Here is a 23,994-nt window from a genome sequence, read left to right on the forward strand (position 1 = left end):
CATACCGATAGTGCAGACGGGGGGCTACAATTCCATCATCATCCTTTAAAAAAAAATTGATTGCGTTATTAGTAATATTAATAGAGATGCATGAAGGGGTATATCGAAATAAAATACATTATAAAAATAAAGCATAATATAATTTTTATTATGAAACTTCCAGTCAAGAACACTGAACCATTCCATAAACACAATGTGTCTTCGATTTAATACAAGATTTGTTACATTAACCTTGTCAGCGGACTAAATTGCAGGCTTTATATAAATTTTTACACAGCCTTGGACAATAAATTACTACACGTTACAAATGTGACTGATCAGTGGAGCTAACAATAACATGTTACGCGAATGTATCTTGTGTTACACCAATGTATTTACATAACTTCAAATACTGGGCAGTGCTCTAGTTGTTGCAACATATACATATTAAAGATACAAGAACATGTTCTGAGATAGATATTACGAGGAACAACATTCGGGGTACCTTTTGTCAGTCAAAATATAATGTACATCTGCGTTAATTATATAACATGGGTGCGTGGCAAGTACATCATAATGATATTAGAGAATATTGTCCCCCACCTATAAGTCTCTCGTCAGCGTTGGTTATTTTATTAAATAATTTGATAACCGATATCATATCTTCTACAGACTAACCGAGAGACAGTCAGCCTTGATCACTGACATATTAGGTTCTAAATTCAGTCAGGTCGTCAAATTTCTCAATCTACAATTATTTAATTATTCTATACATTCTTGTAATACCGTTATGATATCAACAACTAGGATCATGTGTAATATAAATCTATACAGGATTACATACTAATAAAACATATAAAATAAAACCATTATAAAGTAACAGAAAATTCATTAATCGTGTATAATGAAAGTCATTTGGACCTGTATAGATATTTATACAAAGAGTTATAATAAAAAGAGTAGTTGCACACTTTCAACGTGTTTGATAATTAGGCACTTTATTATTGCATATAAATATGTAACAAGCCTGATTTTTTCATAAACTAACAAACAATAAAAAGCAATTAAATCAACGACGTCATTGGGTAAATCAACAATAATATGTTCATGTAACTATAGACAGATTTCATCGTTCTTGGCTAACTTTCACTCTATCAAAAACATCTTAAAAACAACTGATATAAATATGAGTTTCATATTCTGTTGAATTTTTAGATCAAAACTGGCATTTGGTGCAGTACTAAGAAACTAGAGTCACTGCCCCAAGGGTGCGTTCTTTTAGTAAAAAAATATATAAAAGGAAGGCGATTGGCGCGATCATTCCCACTCGGTGGTGCCTGGAGGTTTTGGAGTCAGGTCGTACAGTACGCGGGATATGCCTGGCACGCTCATTAATTCCTTACGCATCCTGTCTAATACCTGTGGACAATTTATGTACATTATAAAATAGTCACTGCAAAAGTTCCTTTTTTTTGTACTTTTTCTGTACTAGACTGTACGCTGCTTTCTCTTTATATATATACGCACATACATACATACACTTGAAATTAATTTGTCTGGAGTGTTTATTCTTTTAAATTCAAAGAAAGAAGATTGAAGATTGAGTGGAGACCCTGTACAGGCAAACAGTGTAGGATAACCCCTACTAGATGGAGTAAAAACCTCAAATGCATTGCACGGAGTTAGTGGATGCAGGTGGCTCTGGACCGTTCCTTATGGCAGTCTATGATAGAGGCCTATGTTTAGCAGTAGACAGATAAGGTGATATTGTGATGATAGGTAGTAGCAGACAAGGCGAGCGGGTACTGACGTCCTGCGGCATGGCGTCGGAGCCGGGCAGCGCGGGCACGCCGGTCATGAAGTCGGCCGTGAGGAAGGGGCGCAGCACGAGCGAGCGCTGGCACGAGGGCGCGCGCACGGCCGCGTCGCGGTCGAAGTGCAGCGGCGCCAGCACCACCGGCATCTGCGCCACGCGCGACACCGTGCCGCTCGACACCAGCACCTGTTCACCCCGCGCCACAACAATATAATATTCATTGGGAGGAAAGGGATTGTTAGTAATGGAGACTGAGAATCACATTGCTAGCAATATTGGGTATACCAGGTCGACCTCCTTGCGGTTCCCCCTGGAAACTATCATGGTTAATTCCTGATGAATTCATCATGATGGGCTAACTGATCTGTTTTCATTCTCATCTATCACCCTTCACTGGTGCTCCGCCAGCGTATCTCGTTAGCGCAGGCGGGGTTACCATACCATTTTCACCCATCAAATATATATATATATATATATATATATATATATATATATATTATTCTGAAAATCCCTCTTCATTGAGAAAATTTTTCTTTTGAACTCGGTTGAAAATTGATAGATAATTCCGATGCTGCATTACTTAATTGTGGCAACTCATTATACCTTTTTTAATACTTTTAATATCGAGTTATTCTGTAATAATATCAGCGAAAAATCATTATCAACCACTATCTGATTCATAGACTATTTATGTAAATTATATAAATTTGAGGGCATTTTGTGAAAACTAGTTAGAACTAGTTTAGCTTTAGTTTTTCGTAAAAAATAATAAAACAGCCGAATTCAGCACATAAGACTTATACGTAAAAAATTGCAATTTCAATGGTGAACACACCAATATGTATTAAAATTTTTCGTTTAATGTTTTTATTCTTTTTTTGATTCGCCACAAATATAAGATATATTCAACTCACCTGCATAGCGATGTCATCGGCCTGACGTAAAGTTGATATAACTTGTTGTGTTAAGAAAGTTGGCGTTATGTCTGTCACTAGTTCTTTAATTATACCGCCGAACGCGTAACAAACCCTGAAAATAAAAATGAATGTTAATAATATGCCGAGATAAAATGGCATATGACGACACTGTGTAAATAATATTTTGGTCTGTTGTTAGAAATTTCTTTTTTATATAATTTTTTATTTTTTATTTAATAAAGAATCACAAGTATTAATTTTCTTATTTTTTTATTTTTATGTTCAGCAGTGGACAGATAATTGTTGAGATTATGATAAGTATTATTAATATAATCTGTAGATGTGTTAGCAATAAATATTGTACAGTTAGTGGCCAAGTTGATGATAATATCCAGATTTTTCAAATCTCTAAACACTGTTTATGTGTATTGTATTGATTCAGATGATGGAAAAAAAAACTGATAAATAAACCAAATTAATCCGAGTTACAATAGTAGATAATGACAATACTGGATTCTAATAAGTTCAGTGAAATGTAGGCACATCAAATGTTATGTTCACAGCAATAGTAAGTCAATAAATGTATCTGATATACCAGAGGGAGACTTTGTACAAAAGTCGATTGCTTGAGTACCTCTGTCCCATTCGTGTTTCGACCGTGAAACAGTTGTGTCTGCATGGCTGCGTTTCGGTTTGAAGGATGGGATATGGCGTGAATTTACTAGGTACAGAGGAATAACACCTAAGTCCTCAGGAATGGCAATGCATAGGGGGTATCATGGGCGAAACAGTATACTCTGTTATGTCCATGGTACTGCTCATGTCTATAGCCGACTGCTACCACTTTCCATCAGGTGGCCCGTCAGCTTGTTTGCCATTCTAAGTTGTATAAAAAATAAAATCTGACTATCAGGAATTCTAGTCTTGAGTTTATTTATGTATTTATTTACTTTATTGTATCATCAGTATATAAGACTTTAACTGTCTAACTGCTGAATATAAGCCTACCCTTTGGGGTTTGCTAGTAGTTGCCACGCTAGACAGGCGGATTGGCAACCGAAGTTAAGCTTTGAAGACGTTTTAAGAGGAACGCTGCTGCCCATCCCTCGCATTACCTTAGTCGCGTCTTACGATACCCACAGCAAAGTAAGGGGTGGCCTATTCTATGCCGGGACCATACGGAATTTTTGTGTATACATTGAACGTTCAACAGACCTGTTAACATTGTGACAGACGCGTGGGATCATTTTGGCGAGGTAGAACATGTCTTTCCAGTCGGGAGGGTAGCGCTCCGTTGATAACGCTACCGCGTAGCTGTATGTCCGCCCGTCACCTGCAATAATTATTAAATAAATAATATATATATATATATATATAAAAATACATTTAAACAAAATCATATTGTGGTCAATACAGTAGTTTATAGATTGTCTGATACAAACACGAAATTTTATTCACATTTTTTATCATTTCCAAAATTTTGTTTTCTTTTTTATTTTACTAACATCCAAATTGTTTTATTTTATGTTTTCAAGAATAAATAATTGTGTGGATGCGAGTGGTATTTGTGTGGGTGAGTAAGAGAATTATGTGGAAGTGTGACGTGATCGAATAAGTGAGTGGGTGACTGGGTGGCGAGTGAGTTAGGTGATTGGGTGGGAAAATGAGTGATTGGAGGGATTAGTGGGGTGATTGAAGGCAAGTGAGGTGATTGGATAAGTAAGTGACCGGATGTGTGAGTGAGATGATTGGATGGATATGTGACCGGGCGTGTGATCGACCGCACCTTGCACCCCGACGGAGCGCAGCGGCAGCAGCGTGGCGGCGACGGGCGTCTTGGACGAGATCCGCTTGAGCTCGGCCTGGTCGGCGGCGCTGCACGCGTTCGATACGCGGCCCAGCAGCGCGTGCGATTTCACACACATCGACGCATATTCCACCATTATCTTCACTATTACCTGCACACACCAATATTGCGATTAATTACGTGATAAATATTGTAGAGCAAACACATTTCAAGATTATGTACATTCAGGATTTAGTCAATTTACATATATAAAAAAGTTAATTTAAAATAATATATTTTTTGTAATTTTCGCTTGTTTTCTGCCACAAAATAAATAAAAATATTTATCAAATACACTGATGGCAACTTTTTTTTTAATGTGGGAGAATTCATTATTCCATTTGTTCTGCAGAAGACGAGCGGATATTGATGTGTGTCTATCGGAGAAAACCTTACAGAGTTTGTGTTTTAAGAAGTGGTGTGTTCAAAGCACATTTTACCGTAAATTTATCATCCGCTTGAACGGGTCTCGCAGATGATAAGATTTTTTCGCTCACAGGAGAGAGCAGGTAGAAGCTTCAAGAAATTCTCATTGCGCTGGTTGTCTCTGGGGACCACAATGTTTGGGTGTTCCGATTGTCTTGGTTGATTGGTGAGTGTGGTATACGTAATGGCCAGGGTATGCGTTCTGGGTAAGCGATGTTAGTGGCTAGCGTCGTACCTGCGTCTCTGCGAAGTCACGGTCGGTGTAGGGCTCGTCCTGGCAGAGCACGCGCACGGCGAGCCCGGGCCCGGGGAACGGGTGGCGCTCCACCAGCGCCGCCGGCAGCCCCAGCTCCACGCCCAGTGCACGGACCTGCGTGTACATGCCACCACAACACATTAATAAAAAAAAAAAAAAAAAACAACAAAAATTCTGAACAGAAGCTCTTTCAAATCGTCACGTTTTTTATGGTTCTACCTTAGATAGGAAACATGTTATTTGTTTTGAAACTATTAGAAAAGGGTTACTTTTTAGATCTACAACATAGCTAGCTGACTTGGCAACTACTATTTTGGTCCCTACTTTTTTTTTTTATAATACAGAGGGCAAACGAGCATATGGCTAACTTGATGGCAAGTGACTACCGCTGCCCATGGTCACCAGTAACACCAGAGGCATTGCAGGTGTGATGCCGGCCTTTTAAACAGGAATATGCTCTTTCCTTGATGGTTATGAATATTTACACAATTTCATTTAAGTCAGTCCAGAGATTTCAGTTTATCATGAATTTTTACATTACCACACGTCACAAAATGTATACAATTTCAGTTTAGGGAGTCAGTGGATGCAGGTGGCCCAGGACCGTTCTTTACGGCAGTCTATGGGGGAGGCTTAAGTGAGGATTATATGAAATGATGATGATTTATATAATTTAGAGTATTTTTTTTTATGACAATTCTGTAATTTTATTTCAGCATTAATTTCTTGGGATTTTTGATTGGGATTCGATATTAACGTATTCAATATAGTGACCTCGTCCTTGTGGAAGTCCCGGAGCGGCTCGACGACGCGACCGCGCTGTCGCAGCAGGCGCACGAGCTCGGTGTCGTTGTGGTGCGTCTTGATGGTGGCCGCGTTGGTGGAGCACATCGACGACGCCGACTCGATCAGGTCCGGCCGCAGCGTGCCCTGCCCCAGCAGCACTTGATCCTCCCTGTGTACCACACGCACTATATACGATTTTTAGGTTTTTTTTTTTAAGAAATAACAGGCAAGGGAAAGTTCTGATACAGATATATCAATTATTAATTAAGGAACTATATAAATTATAATAAAATATATAAATTTATGAATATGTTATGAAATATTCTGGCAAATTCTGAATCAACTTTGACAAGTACTCATACAATTGGTATACTTATTAATAATTGATAACTTCCGTGTAGGAACAACATTTGCGTTGTTTCCTCCAAAGCATATGTTTATCGTAAGGCCACCTTTGAATCTAAAAGATTTACTTATGTACTTAAGTATATTAGGTAATTATTGAAGTAGTTATAAGTGTAAAGGCAGCCCAGCGCCACATTCAGCGTATCTTCGACTGGATGACTGCGCGCCAATGACTGAACAGACGCCGGGTACATGTGTTTCGTGACTTTACCTAGATGTAATGATTGAATATTTCAAATATTTAACTTGATGTACTGGTGTTTTGTTGCGTATCTTCAGCGACAGAAGATATGTGAATGTAGCTAAGCTAGCACCACATTCAGCGTATTTTCCGTCGCCTTCGTTTGCTTAGATGCCGACTCCCTGATATACGACCGGTAACGCTATATTGCACGTATTTCTTATATGACGCACTAGACTTAGTGAACAATTAGCGTTGTCTACTCGCTTTAGTTAGTATTCATGTGGCCAGAGACATGTTGAACGTGGCTGCTACGTTCCGCTGCCGATCTTCGATTGTCAAAGAACCACAACCGAAGATGCGCAAAAAGTGGCGCTAGACTATCGGTAGAAAGTAAAGGTGTGTACTGACTGCAGCTGTAGGTCGTGCACGGCCTGCTCGGCAATGCGTATGAAAACGTCGCCGATAATTTTCCGTTTATCCTCTGGCGAGGTGGCGTGGCATAGCAGAGGGGTGTGCCGCGCCCGCCCCCCTCCGCCCACGCCTCCCCCCGCCCCTGCCGCGCCGCCGGCACAGCCAACCGCCGCCTCGCGGATCACTGTGCTGCCTTGCCGGAACTGGGGACCAAAACATAGTGTTATTTGATGGGGAAATGATTGCTAGTAACAGGAAATAATGAGAATGGTAATTCTAATATAATTTCAAGTAAATAATATAACCATTATATAATTTCCAATGTATTACTTATCTAATAATATAAAAAATATACCTGATGAGCTGCATTGATAACGTGTAAACGCACGCCAAGATCACGAAGGCTTCTTTCCACTTTAGTACTTTCATTTTTGCGCATGAAACCTGCAATTAACAAAAGTACTTAGCATTAACATTCGATATTGGTCATTTACTTTATTTATTTATTTACAAGAAACATGGTAAGTACATTTAAAAAGAAGACCCATAAAAATAATAATACAATCAGTTAAAATTAAAACCAACAGCGGTATTTGTTGCACGTTCCTTTGGGAACTTTTCAGGCGGTAGAAGTAACTAAAAATTATTGGTTTGCTTATTAAACAAACAACTCACTGACATGTTGCCTTCTTGCATCGCTGTGGTACACATATTACATTTTCATATATTATGTTATGTAAATTTTTTTGTATATACCGCCTTTTTGTTATGTTTTTTTTTGTTTCTATTACTATTGTCACAATTTTTGTGTATCTCTTGACATAAATAGTTTATCTATCTATCTATAATTTTATTCTATTTATTTTAAGCATTGATAATTCTATAAAAGTATACATAACAAAATTGTTTACTAAATATGTATAATAAAAAACTTATCATATAGAGAATGTTAAAGAAACAGTATAACAAAACATTTCCAACAATATATATAGTATTTATTAAACAGAACAACTTTCCTCTCGCGCAGCCTCTTTTTCATAATCGTCAAATATGTGTGTGTGTGTGTGTGTTTTTTTTTTTTATACAACTTAGAATGTCAAACAAGCTGACGGCCTTCCCACCTGATGGAAAGTGGTAATCGTCGCCTATAGACATGAGCTACTATGGACTAGTACTATGGACATAACAGAGTATACTGTTTAACCCATGATATCCCCATGCGTTGCCATTCCTGAGGACTCAGATGTTATTCCTCTGTACCCAGTAAATTCACGCCATATCCCACCCTTCACACTGAAACACAGCCATACAAACACAACTGCTACACGGTAGAAACACGAATGGGAAATACAAATTTTGTAAATCGAATTACACATTTACATACCATTGTCAATGTGTAGGGCGATAACTTGGTCCTCGCGTAAAGCGGTGCGCAGCAGGGCTGCACATACTGTAGAGTCCACACCGCCGCTCACTAACACCTAGTAAAACAATAGTATAATAATACATCTATTGATAAAATTTTGTTTTGCATCAATATAATATTTATTTTTATATTTCGATGATAAAAATTTATAGGGATTGTTAGTAAAGCGTACTAGTCCCATTGCTAGCAATATAACCCTGTAAGGTCGACCTCCACGTGGTTCCCCTTAGAAACAATTGTGCTGAATACTAGGTGTATTCATCACGATGGGCTAACTGGCTTGCCTTTTCATTCTCAGCTATTATCTCTCACTGGTATCCCGCTAGCCTATCCCGATAGCGCAGGCAAGGTTACTATTCCATTACCCCCCAGTAAAAAAAAACCTTGAAGAAGACTTCCGCATGAAGTAAAAACAATTATCAGAAACTTATATACGTATAGACACAAGAACTTTTCAGGGAGATCCCATTATCTTGAACTACCAAGTGATATGTTCGTCATAGCAGCAACATTCAACAATGCCTCTGTCCACCTCATTAGGAAAGCTATTCCTGAAAATATTTATTTTTATGTACATACAAGCACTTTGTTCTCTCCAACAGTTTCTCTTATGTATTGTATGCAGGCCTCGCGTCGCGAGCGTAGCGTGAACGAGCGTGACAGACCCGCGATGTCAAACAGGAAGTTGGAGAGCATTTGCTTCCCTTTTGGAGTTAGGTCCACCTGTGAATAATTACAACTTTTAATAATTCTAGAATCGACTTCATTATTTTAATAAAAATAATGTATCAGAATATGATTTTTATATTTTATTAATATATTTATAACAACAAACTTTTATATACATAAATAAATAAAAGTAAGATGCATAAAAGAAGTATTATATATTTTAACACACAATAACACAAAATCGTCACAATTCAATTTATTGTTTTGTTTTGAAAAGAGCAAATTACTGATTTTATGTTGAGGCCAAAAGACAGCCGCAGAAATTCCCTGGCAAAGAAAAATAAAAAAAAAAAATAGCTATCATGAATTACGTTCATGAATAAAATCTTCTATCGAGTAGCTGGTATCTGCTTCATTATCTGAGTAATGCCTGTGTCAGGAAGCATCATTTTTCCATACTTTGTAAAAATTATAATAAATGCTTTATTTTTAATAAATAAAAATTTTGTGTCGAAGTGAAATGTACGAAATACAGAGTGTGCATGTTGTTCGAAAATGGTGTTTAAGTGTGTTTACGTAATTCATTGTGCACATAATAATAAAATGGGTAATAATTTATTTATTTTTTAAATACATCAAAAATATCGAAACCAAATTGTGTGTAACAATCAGTATATCCATTTTTTTCAAATATCCATTTTTTTTTTGTTATTCTATGAAATAATTTTAAATTATCAATAATGTATGTAAATTTTTAAATTGAATTATTGATGTTTAGAAATAATCAAATTATTTTTATATAATGCTCTGCACACGCCTAAAGTTGGTAGAGAAGAGAACACATTAAGTCCGCCTTTCATACATTTTATTTATCTATCAATTTTGAATAAATAAAAGCGATATTAAAGTAATACTATTATTTATACTGTGCCCTAACGTGACATCTGTGTCATCAATGTGTTGGCCTCGATATTCGTGCCAATACACTACAGTACGTAGTGAACACTGAATTCAACAGTATATAGGTATGCAATGAAACGACCGCTTTCATACGCTCGGTATACTGCCAACATAAATATTAGTAACTAGAGACATGTTCATTTACGATCATATAATATTGTTAATTTCATAATGTAACAGTTTATCCGAGATCCTATTTAAAACAAACAAACACATTTTCAACCGACTTCAAAAAGAAGGTTTTCAATTCGGTTTCGTTTCTTTGTGTTTGTTACCGTCATCAGTTATGAAATGATTTGAAATTATTTTTTTATCAGATATATTTTTACAGATCGGCCCCATAGAAATTTTTACAAATTTGGTTCACCACTTTAGTTTTTATATAAAAATTGCCACAATTGAAATATGTAGATGTTTTTTGTGGAACACACTTTTTTTTTTTAATTTCGCCAAGGGTGAGTGATGCCCATTATGCAACTTTGTAGTGGATAATTGGGTGAAGTTCGATGCACTCGAATAATGTTCTCCACCTTGTAAACTTCAGAATATATATGTACATTTATTACAAATCAATTACATTAACACACACATACAATAAGACCGGCTGAATTGAGAAACTTCTTTTAAATTTGTTAGAAAAATTATTGTTGTTTTTAATTTATTTATTCGACATTTCTAGGTATATTCATTTATTAATTATATATTTTTTTTATACAACTTAGAATGGCAAACAAGCTGACGGCCCACCTGATGGAAAGTGATAACCGTCGCCTATAGACATGAGCAGTACCATGGACATAACAGAGTATACCTACTGTTTCGCCCATGATACCCCCATGCGTTGCCATTCCTGAGGATTCAAATGTTATTCCTCTGTACCCTGTAAATTCACGCCATATCCCACCCTTCAAACCGAAACAGCCATGCAAACAACTACTTCACGGTAGAAACACGAATGGGACAGAGGTAACCAAGCAATCGACTTTTGTACAAAGTCTCCCTCTGGTAATAATATGAATGTCATATTACAGTAATTGTGTATATTAATCTAAACCAATACTATAAAAAGATATTTTTGTAAACTAGTTGTTTCTAATAAGAAAACAACTGAACTGTTTTTTTTTTTGTTGAAAAACTGTTAAAATTTTTTCACTGATCATAAAACTACATTATCATTGAGTAAGATAAGCTAGATATTATTAAAAAAATAATTAGAACTGCCCATGAAAATTTCAATAACGTAACCTAAAGTATCAAGAGCTTTGTATAATTAATATTTTTATATTGAATACTAGCTGACTCGGCAAACGTTGTTTTACCATATACATTATTTCATGAAAATTTATCGTATTTCGTATCGTATCGATTATATTTGATCGTCATCTTGCAACCCTTTTTCGGAATATAAAAATCGCGATTAAAAAACAGGGGTTGATCGTAAAAGGGTAAAAATTTGAAGCTGTATGTAATTTTCTATGCTTAGTCATAATAAAATAAAAATAAATGTCAAAAAAAAAAAATATATATTTAAGGGTAGGTCACCCTTATCATTGAGGGGTATGAAAAATAGATGTTGGCCGATTCTCAGACCTACCCAATATGCACACGAAATTTTATAAAAATCGGTAAAGCCGTTTCGGAGGAGTTTGGTAACAAACACCGTGACACGAGAATTTTATATATAATATGTATATTTCAAAATTCTTGAGTATTTTTATTAATCTATCTATCTACCTATAAATGCGAAGCCAGGGCGAATCGTTAGTATTTCTATTAGTGCTTTGTTTAAAATATTCCAACGTACCTCCGGGTGGAATTGCACGCCGTAAAGCCTCATTTGCTCGTTGTATATAGCTGCGATGAGGTGGTTGGACGACTGCGCGCCGACGCGGAACCTCTCGCCCACCTTCTGTACGCTGTCGCCGTGTGTCAACAGTACAGGTTGTAATTTTTCTAATCGGCTGCGAAAATAAAAAATTAATGAACTGACTGTCTAGTTTTTTTTTTCATTGTTAGGGAGGCAAAAGAGTAAAGAGTCCACCTGATATTGTATATATGTATTGTAGTTATGTTTTTTTTTAAATTATATTATTATTATACCTTCATCAGATACTGGTTTAGTCACTCTTCTCTATGCTAAGATTATCTAGATGAGCTTATTTAGTGATAAGGCCGTCTATTATTGCCTGTTTCAATTATATCTTTTCTTAAGGTGAAAATAGAGAATAAATATTACTTATCTCTAGTAATATTGGCACAGCGGTATCTAGTAGCAAATGAAGAATTTGTATTATGAGTATTAATACATATATTTTTTTGAAAATACACAGGCATAGAAAACACTTTGATCAATACAAACAACCATACACATGAATACAAAATTTATTGTTCAGGGTTCGAATCTAAACCATAGGATGGTGAAGTAGTATGTTAAGCTAATATACAACCAAATCTGTTATTGTAACAGATTATTTATGTTATGTTTAGATATAGTCTGTGGAGGTACTCTGTATCGGTAATTACTCTATGGTGGTGTGCTGTACTGTAGACTGTAATGGAAATAAGAAAATAAAACATGTTGTGATAATACTTATTATATCATTGAAAGGATACCCCTAATATTAATTCAGTTATGTATAACATGTTTTCTCATATGTAGACTAAATAGGCGACATGCTAAAGGAAGGCCAAATTAAAATTACCCATAATCGGCGAATGTGTATGAAAAGATTGATGAATGTGGAGGAAACGAAAGAGGTTTGTTCTGTCTAGGGTATGAGGGTGATGAGAGCCAGACGTGACAGACATATAATGTATGATGTATGTATTGTCACTTGTATTTCAGTCGTAAAGCAAATGTCCACGTAAATAGTGTATGAATGCGGGTGCACACGTGGTTTGATGGCTTAGTAAATAAACTTGAAAATTACTGAATTCACTTTCTGATTTCTTTCATGAATGCACTGAAAACTTACAAATATCGAAATGCATTTTATCTTTATATTTTACTAAACGATATCGCTGAGACACGCTTGCTTCTTCGAGCGCCAATGGAAGAGGGACAAATCATAGACAATATCTACTTAAATTTTTGACTAGAACATAGACTACAAAAAAGTAAAATCTTGCCTATTAGAAATAATTTATGATTAATTGAACTAAAACATTTGGCGTTCCATTGTTTCTGCCTACCCTGACAGATATATATGTATGTATGTATGTAATTGAACTAAAAATGTGATTTAAATATGTTGAAGCATACAATATTGTGTAAACAGCACCATGCTTGTGTTTCGGTTTGACGAGTGATGAAATTTCAGGGCATGGAGGCAAAACACAGTAGTTCTCAGCAGTTTGCTGTTACAAGTATTATGAAAATGCAGTAATTACTTGAAGAGCGGGCATGTCGTCTCCACTTCTACCTCGAACTGGCCATCTTCGCGAGCCTCTTTGCGTAGCACTGAACCGCCAAACTCTTTGTTGAGCATTTGCATACCATAACAAATACCTGCGGAAGAAATATGCTAGTTTCAGTTATTGGCAGTCCCTATTAAACATATATATATATATATATATATATATATATATATATATATATATATATATATATATATATATATATATATAATTATAACAATTTATTAATATTGCATCTCTAGACATGGGTCCCCCATTTTTTTTCTATCTGTATTCAGCCTTTTTCAGCAAAAATCAGACCTCTTATATAAAAATTGTAAGTGCTAGAAGATGCATATCCAGTGAGATAATAGATCTCAAACGAGCAGCTGCGTCCCTCTTAAAATATCATCAAAACCTAACTGTGATTGCTAACCGCCTGCCAAAGCGTGACAACTACAGGCAAATCCTTCCAAAGGGAAGGCCTATGTTCACCAATAGACAGTTGATGGCTGTATCATCATCCTCATCATCAACCTGTTTTGTTTAGTTGATACATATTCTCAAATATATAAAATTACACTGTAGTATGTCTAGATTAGTGCTTTTTATTGTAAACTTGATAGAAAGTTGCAATACATAAATATTACGAACATTTATTAGATAGTTGCCAACAAGTATACAGCCTTAAATAATTAATATGGATAACAAGCTTACACTAGACTAACAATAAATGGTTACCACAGTTTATGGATACCTGCATATACTAAGAGTCCAAGTGCACGTTGCCAATCCTTGTAACCTGAAGATCTCGAGTCACAAGTCATTTCAGTGTCAAATGATACCCTGTAAACCGGGTACGCGCATTTTTTTTTATACAACTTAGAATGGCAAACAAGCTGACGGCCCACCTGATGGAAAGTGGTAACCGTCGCCTATAGACATGAGCAGTATCATGGACATAACAGAGTATACCGTTTCGCCCATGATACCCCCCATGCGTTGCCATTCCTGAGGACTCAGGTGTTACTCCTCCGTACCCAGTAAATTCACGCCATATCCCACCCTTCAAACCGAAACACAGCTATGCAAACACAACTGCTTTACGGTTGAAACACGACTGGGAGAGAGGTACCCAAGCAATCGACTTTTGTACTTATAGATATTTGAAAAAAAATCAGCAAGTCAAAAGTATCATCCCAGACTCTTTGTTGTACATCCTTGATGAAAATATACCTAAAATAATTTCAAGTATGTTTCTTAAGAAACTTATTACTTACCTAATACTGGTAATCCAATTTTGAATATGTCCGCGTCGTATCTAGGCGCGTCTTCGGCGTAGACCGAGTTGGGGCCACCGGATATGATGATGGCTCGGTAGCCGGCCTCCTTGAGGTGGTAGGCTGGCGTGTCCAGCGGCAGGATGTCCGACTCCACGCATAATTCTCGGACCCTTCGGTCTATGACCTGCAAAAAAAAAATTGATGGATTATTTTATAACATAGGGGCAAACGAGCGGCTCAGTTAATGGTAAGTACCGGCACCCATAGTGACATCCGCAACATCATTGTAAATGGAATACCTAGTAACATCTTTAGTAGGAAATGTTAGACAGAGTCACTCTCATACAACGGACTGATGCTAATGTAACATAATTTTTGTAACTTTGTATTTTTATTGATAATAAAAAAAAAGAGTTGATTTTATGCACTAGTCTTAAAATCAACAACCAAATAAAAAAATACATTATTTTTTTAGAGGCAAACAAGAATACAAACTATTTAATTAAGAGGTTAGAGTAGCCTGTTTTTAAATAGGTATTAATGGAATGGTAACCATGAATTAGTGAGAGATGATATGATGTATTAACTAAGATGGTTTCCTGGGGGAAGGCAGAAGGGATTGTTAGTAATGCGGACTATCAATCCCATTGTTAACAATATACCCTATCAGGTCGATCTTCACGTGGTTTCCCTTGGAAACCATCGTGCTGTATTCTTGGTCAGGTGACCCATTATGATAGGCTAACTGACATCCCTTTTTATCTCACCTGTCTCTCACTGGTGTCTCGCCAGCGTATACCTTTAGCGCAGACGGGGGTTACCATTCCATTGTCATCCATTAAAAAAAACTAATAATCATTTCTCTCATAGTAGCCATTTTTGTTTATGCAGTAATAAATGAGTGAAATTCTAATGATGCCAAGAGTAAATATGCTCGGTGCAGGATGTTGACATGATAATTTTTATTATACACAAGCTGATTCGTCAGACGTCGTTTCATTAAAAGCTATTGGACTGTGTCAGTTCATTAGAAAAATTTGTATGAAAAAAAAATAGGGGTTTACGTAGGTAATTTATCGAATTTTTCTTTACAATACGAACTTCAACAAATACTCGAATTTTGCGCTTAGCAACACATTACCGATTCAATTTATATATAGATAGATTTGACGGCAAATATTCACTATTGCCTGGAACGGCAGAAAGCTAGATCGGACATTGCATATTTATTTATTTAAACTTTAATGCACAGTGAAACTATGTACATATGGCGGACTTACCATCGGACTGTGTTCTCTATCGTGAATATATGTTTGCATTAACGACAATTGATTAAAATTACCTTTCCATATTGCGAGCCAGCATCCAATATGGCGAGTTTGTCGCGGCCGTGCGAGGAACCGTTGGCGCCGCGGTACTGCCCGTCTGCAGTGGCTGTGTGCATCTCGCCAACTCGCCAGCAGCACTGCACATAAAGTTTTTTTTCTCAATTATTATTTTAAAGTAAATGTACAATAAAGAAACAACCAGAAGGCCTACCATGAAATGTTTTCCGAAATTTTGGAGCCGAACGATACAAAAATTTAAAATTAAAATTAAGTCTTAAAATATCATTGCTTTGATATTTTTTGGTAGGATTTATGACGAATGAAATGTTAAGCTCCATTTACTGAGCCGATTTCGGTATGAATGAAAACATGAAATTGAGCCCGAAATTTCAGGGACGGGCTTTTTGAAGACCATGTAATTTTAGACTTAACACATTCAAATGTATTTATTTACCTAATGTTACAGAGACCTATAGAGACACCATACAAATATTTAAATAAATAACTATTGAGTATCTTGTGGGCTCTTCTCAACAGATAACAACTTTCCGAATCTTGCATTCATAAAAAAAAGACTATTTAAAAGTGCTTGTTTTAAATTTGGAAACCGAATATTTTCACGAAAGAAACATGGGTTGTAAACTGACAAATTTAGTACCTCCCATACTAACATTACAGCGTGTCTAACTGTTAAGTTAGTATGTTTAGGTAGGCTCTAAATTTTTTTAAAAGTAGCCTATCCTATTTAAAGTAGTAAATCCTCCACCCCATATAAGACGTATATACCAATTTTCATAGTGAGTAACAAGCAAGCAAACTTAGTTTAACATTTATAATATTAGAAAGGATAAAAAAAGGAAGAAAAAATATGGCCTATAATTGTAACCCCTAATGAGGTAGTTATGTCGTAGGCACTAATCGACTACTATCACTGTAAAAAACATATGTACTTATTAAAATAATTTATATGACTGTCAAATGTCAAACAAGTTGAGGGTCCACTTGGAAAGCGTTTACAATTTTAATGTTTTACATTGCATTGTTGACACAATACGTAGACAAATAACAATACAAACGTAGGTAATTTAGTGTAACTAATATATATTAGCCGTGTCTACATATTTGCAATTGGCATACTTATTTTATGGTAAAAGTGCAGGCAGGATGACTCGCTTGAAAGCAATTTCTAGGCGTAACAAATTCTTAGTTAAAATTTGCTGCGCTTACTGTTACTCATTACAAGTCAATATTAATAATATTAGAAGCGGTTTACTTGAAAATTATATATTTATGTAAATTTATTGAGGGAGAATTGAAGAGAGTTCAGATTTGATGTTTATTTATAAGAGCTTTTTTAATGGGTTAAAATGGTATGGTAACCCCGCCTACGTTATCGGTATACGCTGGCGGGGTACCAGCGAGTGATGATAAGGATGATGATGAAAACGGGTCAGTTGGCCGATCGTAAAAAAATTAATAAGAAACAACCACGATTGTTTCTAGGGGGGACCGTAAGGTCAACTTGACAGGGTTATCAGAAACAAATTAAGCAATTATATACATATATGGCTATTATTGGAATTTTTAGATTCTATTATTAACAATTCCTTTTCACCTTATACGAAGAGTAAGTAATAAAAATAAATAAGAAATAATAATAAACTCTTTATTGTGCACAATAGAGATGTATGTATACAAGGAGTATTTATACAGAATGTGGCCTTATCGTTAAAAGCAATCTCTTACAGACAATCTGGATTAATTAGAATAGTATGTACAAAACACTTGCACTGTTCCTCTAACGTTGCCCGTATACATGGAAGATATTTAAGAAAAAATTATATGAGGGTACAAAAAAAAAAAGAAATTAGTATAAAATCTCTTTTATATTATACCGAAATAAACTATAATTTATTATTATATTAGTTTGACAGAATTTTTCGAAATAAAAAGAGATTAATTTCCTTTAAGAATGAAACAAAAAAATCTTATACTTAATAGGTTTAACCTGTGATTCTACCCTCGTGAATAATTTATTAAAGGTAGGAAATTCTTTAAGCACTAACATTAATTCGAATCCTTTCTACCCTTAAAGCGTGAGGGAAGGGATTGTTAGTAATACGGACTACCAGTACTATTGCTAGCAATATACCCCGTCAGGTCGACCTTCACGTGGTCCCCCCTGGAAACCATCGTGCTGAATTCCTGGTCAGGTGGCCCAACACGATGGGCTAGCTGATCTGTCTTTTCATCTCACCTATCATCCCTTACTGGTGCCCCGCCAGCGTATACTGATAGCGCAGATGGGGATTACCATTCCATTGTCATCCACAAAAAATAAAAACTCCTTTAAGCGTGATGCAGTAAAAAATTAATAATTTTTACATACTATTAACTTTATTGTGATAATAAGATGCTTTATATCATTACTCATTTATTATATTTTAAAGTGTAAAATTAAAGTAAAAGTTACAATTAAAGTTAGCATGTCATTGAATCAGACTCTCACGTATGGTCGCGACAAGATTTTATATTTCCTATAATTTTAAGGAACAAATATTAAAGCAAGTCATGTTTAAGACAGATAGATAGATCAAGAAATAAAAATTGATTTTGTTTAAATTTTTAACTTATATCCATATTTACATTACGCCTATCATGGGGGTAGGTAGCAACAATAGAACATTAAATATCGATTTAAATGGATCTCTCTCGATTTATCCACATTTGGTGTTATTTATTTATTGTCAGTATATCTGTTGTAGATTATATGACTTATTAAACAAACAAATGCTGAATTAGATTTTGAATATAATAATAATAATAACAAAAAACAAAAAAAAAGAAATACGTTGATATAATATGAAGTAATTTATCCGTATAAGTACTAGATATAAAATATATGACGGTACCTTAAATAATAAATCTTTAATACTAAACATCACAACACAAAGATAGCTTAGACAAACAGTTTTCACCACCGCTAGTACTGGACATCTTCACTGACAGAAATCAAAAGTCATCCGTTAACAACACTATACAACAACACTCACACACACAAACAACAACAGAACTGTTGTCAGTCAAAAAGACATTTCCGTATGAAAATACGATATTACACGTAATGATAGTATGAATAAAACGTACATCATGGTGAAACGAAACGCGTAGTTTAGTCCAAGACTGTGCGTTATTTATAGCAAACATCCCACACATGAAGAGTAAATATATATACAAACATTGGCCAAGTGCAGAATGGCTTTCTAATTGTTCGACTCGTCACAGGTGTAAGAAAACTATAAATGACAATTGTAGACTTTTAAATCTATAAATGTCAGTTGATTAAATTGATAGAGATGGAGTAGGTAAGATGTGTCACTAAACACTCGTTTTCATTTTAGGAATGTCATTACAAGGGCGTCGTAAGAGGCGACTAAGGGAACAAAACACAATACAGTATTAAAAGAGAACAAAACTTTAAACAAAGACCTAGAGGCTGGCCAGGGCAGAATTACCCCTCATGCTGCGCTGACCAACCTCTAGGGCTGTATACCTTTCTTACTGTAACAGATCACAGAAATTTAAGGCTTACTGTTCAGCGGTAGACAATGAATGAGTGAAGTCATGATGATTATGAAATTTTGATATAAAAACTATTTTAAATAGAATTTGGCGGGAAAATGTAAATACGCACGATTATAGAGCCGCGCGAAAGTATTTATGTGTAACTTTCTTATATAATTTTTACAATTTTGTGTCTATTCTCGATGTGTGACTTATACACATTATGAGATTTATGTTTTTATAAACTAGCGACCCGCCCCAGCTTTGCACGGGTGCAATATATGTTTGTGTAACTTTTAAATTAATCAACATATTTTAGTGGTGTTGGTATTTAGACGTGTGTAAAAGTACTACATTAATATTTTGTAAGATTTTAAAATGAACGGCCTATTAAGCAATTTGATGTGTTTATATTATAGTTCCTCCTACCGCCCTCACCTATGCGCCCCGCCTACTATTCTTGCACAGCCAGCGCCAGCGACAATGCAATAATTTTACTGAATTTTATTTCGCATTATTTTCTGAACAACTGCATCAATTAACATGTTGTAAAAAGTAAATTTTATCTCCAAAAAATTTGCATTTTTATTCCGTTATTTGTTTTTATAAGGATTTATAAAGTACATGTCAAACTTGTATACAAATTTAATCTTATAAAATGTATTTCACTTTTATCATAAAAACAATTTTTTTTTTGCTGAGATATTAAACTTAGATTTATGGTGTCGTGGACCTTTTTGTACAGCTAAAAGTTATTAATATTTTTTGCTTTAGATTTTATTCCTTAATTTCAAACCGTGTAGGCAGCGTACGTCATATTATGGAATTTTGCCGACTTAAACTATATTTATGGTGATAAATTATAGAAATTAGGAACTCAGAAATAATGTACCTTTCTAACAGTGAAAGAATTTTTAAAATTGGATCGGTAGTACCGAAGATTACCCCAAAATATCCAAACTTACAAATTTATAATATTAGTATAGATAATGGGATACAGCGCTACAAATTTATGTATCCATTTTATCAGTACACTATTTAATAAGAAACTAAGTAAATTGTAATTAAGTAGATCCTTTTGTAAAGTCAGTCAGGAATCCGACTATGTTACAAATATATAAACCAATGGACATAGAAGCCTTGATATTTATAAATGAGTATCCTTTTTTATTCATGTACTTATATTAAAGTCACCATTATTACTTGGTATACACATACTATATGGAAGGGAGAAGGTATAGGTTATTTTTATCTCGGTCACACAAACAAAGTCACGGGTAAAAGCTAATACTCATATAAATTTTATTATTATGCTCATTATAATTTTAAAATAGGGAAAATGGAGTACCAATAATATACATATTAATATTTTGTTACAAAAATTCTAAATTGAGACAGTGTAAAGTGTAATATAAATATTAAAGCATACTCATATATTAACCTTGTTCTTAGTAATTAAGTTTTTAAATAAATGAGTCCATTAATTGCTAATTTCACCTTATACTAACTAATCACCAACTTGCAACTAAAGAATAAATACATACATACATATCTGTCACGCCTGTCTCCCATTAGGGTAAGCAGAAACAATGGAACACCAAATGCTTCGATTCAAACAAACCTCTAAAGAATAAATTAACTCAAAAAAAAACAAAAGTTTAAATAAGAGTCAGTACAGTTAGACAGTAACAATTAAATACCAGGTAGAATCTGATTTGTTTTACAATTCATATCAATGTTCATTAAATAAATTCATTTATAAAGCATGTATCTATTTATGTATTTATTTTTTATTACTGTTAATTGAATTTTATTAATTCTCAATAAAGATCACCACAAGGAAGGGATAATTAAAAAAAAAATATCAGGCGTATAGTGATAGTGGAAATTTCTGGTATTATTTTATTGACAAGCAAAAATAACCCATTAAATTATTTAATGATTAAGCAATTTTCAAATAAATGAAAGATAAAACAACCTATATATCACACACAGATATATATCATCACATATGTTACCAAGGCACCCATGACAGATTACATATGATATTGACGAATGTGTGAACATAAGCAATAGATATAATAGATCTACAAACTTATACGAATAAAATAAGGTGATAGAATGAATAATTGAAATAATGCAATGAAAAATAGTTAACAGCCCAATAAAGACACAATGTTGAACTCATTGAATTAATTAAAATATCAGCAGCAATTTCTAACAGTTTGTAAATTAAGTAATTTGTAATTCAATATTTAGCAAGTACATATTAAAAATGGAGTTAGAAATAACTATAAATAAAATTATTTAGTATTTTTAAACACCTTTAAAGTGCTTGGAAAATAATAATAAATAAATAGATCTATTTTCACTTCACAATTCATCACAGTGAAATACAACGAGACATGCTTATATTAATGTATTCAAATAAAATACTATAATAAAAAAAAAATAACATTGGGATGAAAGAGCATTTGTAATTCAGGTTCAATGCACTTTCAGTAATCTGAAAGTGAAATATGATCTGAACACACATATTAATAAATTTCACATTATTAATAGAATAAGTATAGGAATTTTATTTTGTCAAATGATATTTTTACATATCACAACATTGCATCAAATTAAAAGATGTTTTATAAATCCATACATTTATTAGGTAATATACCAAACACATCTTTAAATAGTATAAAACAAAATGTTCACAATTACTATTATTTCTTCACCATGCAATGAATTTTGATACATTTATTTATTAATTTAAGTGTTGTTATAAAAGGTTTATATGAAAAATAAATAAAAAATATACATATATATTTTCAATACAATTTTAAAGCATTATGGAATCTGTTTTTCTTTTTATACTTCACATATTTAGTAATCAATCTGTGTAACTAAGTGCTTTTATCAAATAGTAAATAATAAAATATATTAAATACTATTATCTAATCAAATAATAGTGTATAAAATAAGTAAATAACTACATTAAATACATTTTATTTATTTTTAAATATAACATTTAAGTTGATTGGTACACATGTAGAACTGTAACTATTAATAAATTGTCAATTATTCTCATATTGAGTTTGATGGAAAAAATCTCTTTTAGAGATAAATTTGCCTTTCTGCACTATTATGTTTGTTTTTCTACTTCAATAACTTTTTGTGTATAATAAAGTATAAAAATAATTTTAATATAATAATTTTTGTTATTCATTATATTAACAATATTGTTTAAATTATTAATTTCAACAAAGTTAAAGATTATTTATTAAATATGTAAAGTAAAAGAAATCATATATAATTTAAATTATAAGTATACTTACACAGAACACAAATCAAACTCAATAATTATAGATGTCATGAGTGAACTATAGGTTCTGATTGTATCAGAAAAGGTTACAATAATAAGGTTATCTCATTTTAACACCAATAGATGTCATGTAATTTTGGAGAATTATTACAAATGTGGTGTTGTATGGTAAACAAACGGATTTTATTATTATAGAGCTGTTAGTTCCAAGTTTATTAACAAAGGAATGATCACATACCTTTCTGAGAATGCAAAACATGGCACATAAATATCAACTAGATACTTTTATGTATCAGACATATCAATAAACATTATTCGGAAATAAGATGTTGGCGATCGAAAGATAAAAATAATAGATAACAAGGAGATAAATTTAAGCATTTTCAAGCAAGCAGAAGTGACAAGATCGCAGACCGGGCGCCTCGCACATTTGTCGAAACACTTACGATAAAAATTTTATATGCGTCTTGAAGATATTATCCAAAATAAACATTTGAATACGATATAGATTATTATGAATTAAAAGTGCATGTTATATGATGATAATTAAATACAAAACCGGGATTTGACATTAGATTCTGGGTCATAACCAGTCACGAACTAAAGCAGCCATTGTTATCAAATGGATTATGTTGTGGTAGCACTTGATTTAAAGGTATGGTTTTTAAAACTCACCTAAAATAAAATATTCGCTATCTTAGAAGAATACTTTCATGAAAAACACGAAAAAATGTGATTCTCCATTCAGGACTACGAATACAAAATTTTAGTACTAAGGATTGTTGTTAGGTGGCGCTCATGTTACTACTTAATGATGTGTACAAAAAAAATTAATTTATAAATGTAACAAAACATTGTTTATAAATAATATTTCATGCATTATTAAAAGCAAAATATTTTTGATTTAGTGTAAAATGTATTAATAAAATATTTTTGTAGATATATAATGTTCTACAGTTCAGTAGATATATAGAAAAATATAGCAGTTGATGTTTTTAAATTATAAGTTATAATGAACGCGGCACAAAG

General features: G+C 33.8%; 1 protein-coding gene across 3 annotated transcripts; it reads right to left on the reverse strand.

The window, feature by feature from the left end:
- Positions 1 to 127: 127 nt before the first annotated feature.
- LOC113515972 (GMP synthase [glutamine-hydrolyzing]) lies at positions 128 to 23,767 on the reverse strand. 3 transcript variants are annotated; one of them, XM_026900283.3, is made up of 16 exons: positions 23,641 to 23,767; positions 16,103 to 16,225; positions 14,758 to 14,944; positions 13,472 to 13,589; positions 11,886 to 12,042; positions 9,032 to 9,175; positions 8,411 to 8,507; positions 7,382 to 7,470; positions 7,024 to 7,229; positions 6,015 to 6,195; positions 5,220 to 5,354; positions 4,499 to 4,670; positions 3,928 to 4,045; positions 2,710 to 2,824; positions 1,790 to 1,981; positions 128 to 1,398 (listed from the first exon to the last, which is right to left on the reverse strand). In XM_026900283.3, exons 2-16 carry the CDS (start codon positions 16,202 to 16,204, stop codon positions 1,297 to 1,299), a joined length of 2,115 nt encoding a protein of 704 aa, XP_026756084.1. In that variant the 5' UTR covers positions 16,205 to 16,225; positions 23,641 to 23,767; the 3' UTR covers positions 128 to 1,296. The 3 variants fall into 3 exon arrangements, with proteins under 3 accessions (XP_026756084.1, XP_052751084.1, XP_026756083.1); XM_052895124.1 differs by lacking the exon at positions 23,641 to 23,767 and adding an exon at positions 23,204 to 23,239; XM_026900282.3 differs by lacking the exon at positions 23,641 to 23,767 and adding an exon at positions 19,001 to 19,180.
- Between the last annotated feature and the right edge of the window lie 227 nt (positions 23,768 to 23,994).

Source organism: Galleria mellonella, unplaced genomic scaffold, assembly GCF_026898425.1.
Source record: "Galleria mellonella isolate WM207_F2 unplaced genomic scaffold, CSIRO_AGI_GalMel_v1 utg266, whole genome shotgun sequence".
Taxonomy (NCBI): Eukaryota; Metazoa; Arthropoda; class Insecta; order Lepidoptera; family Pyralidae; genus Galleria; species Galleria mellonella.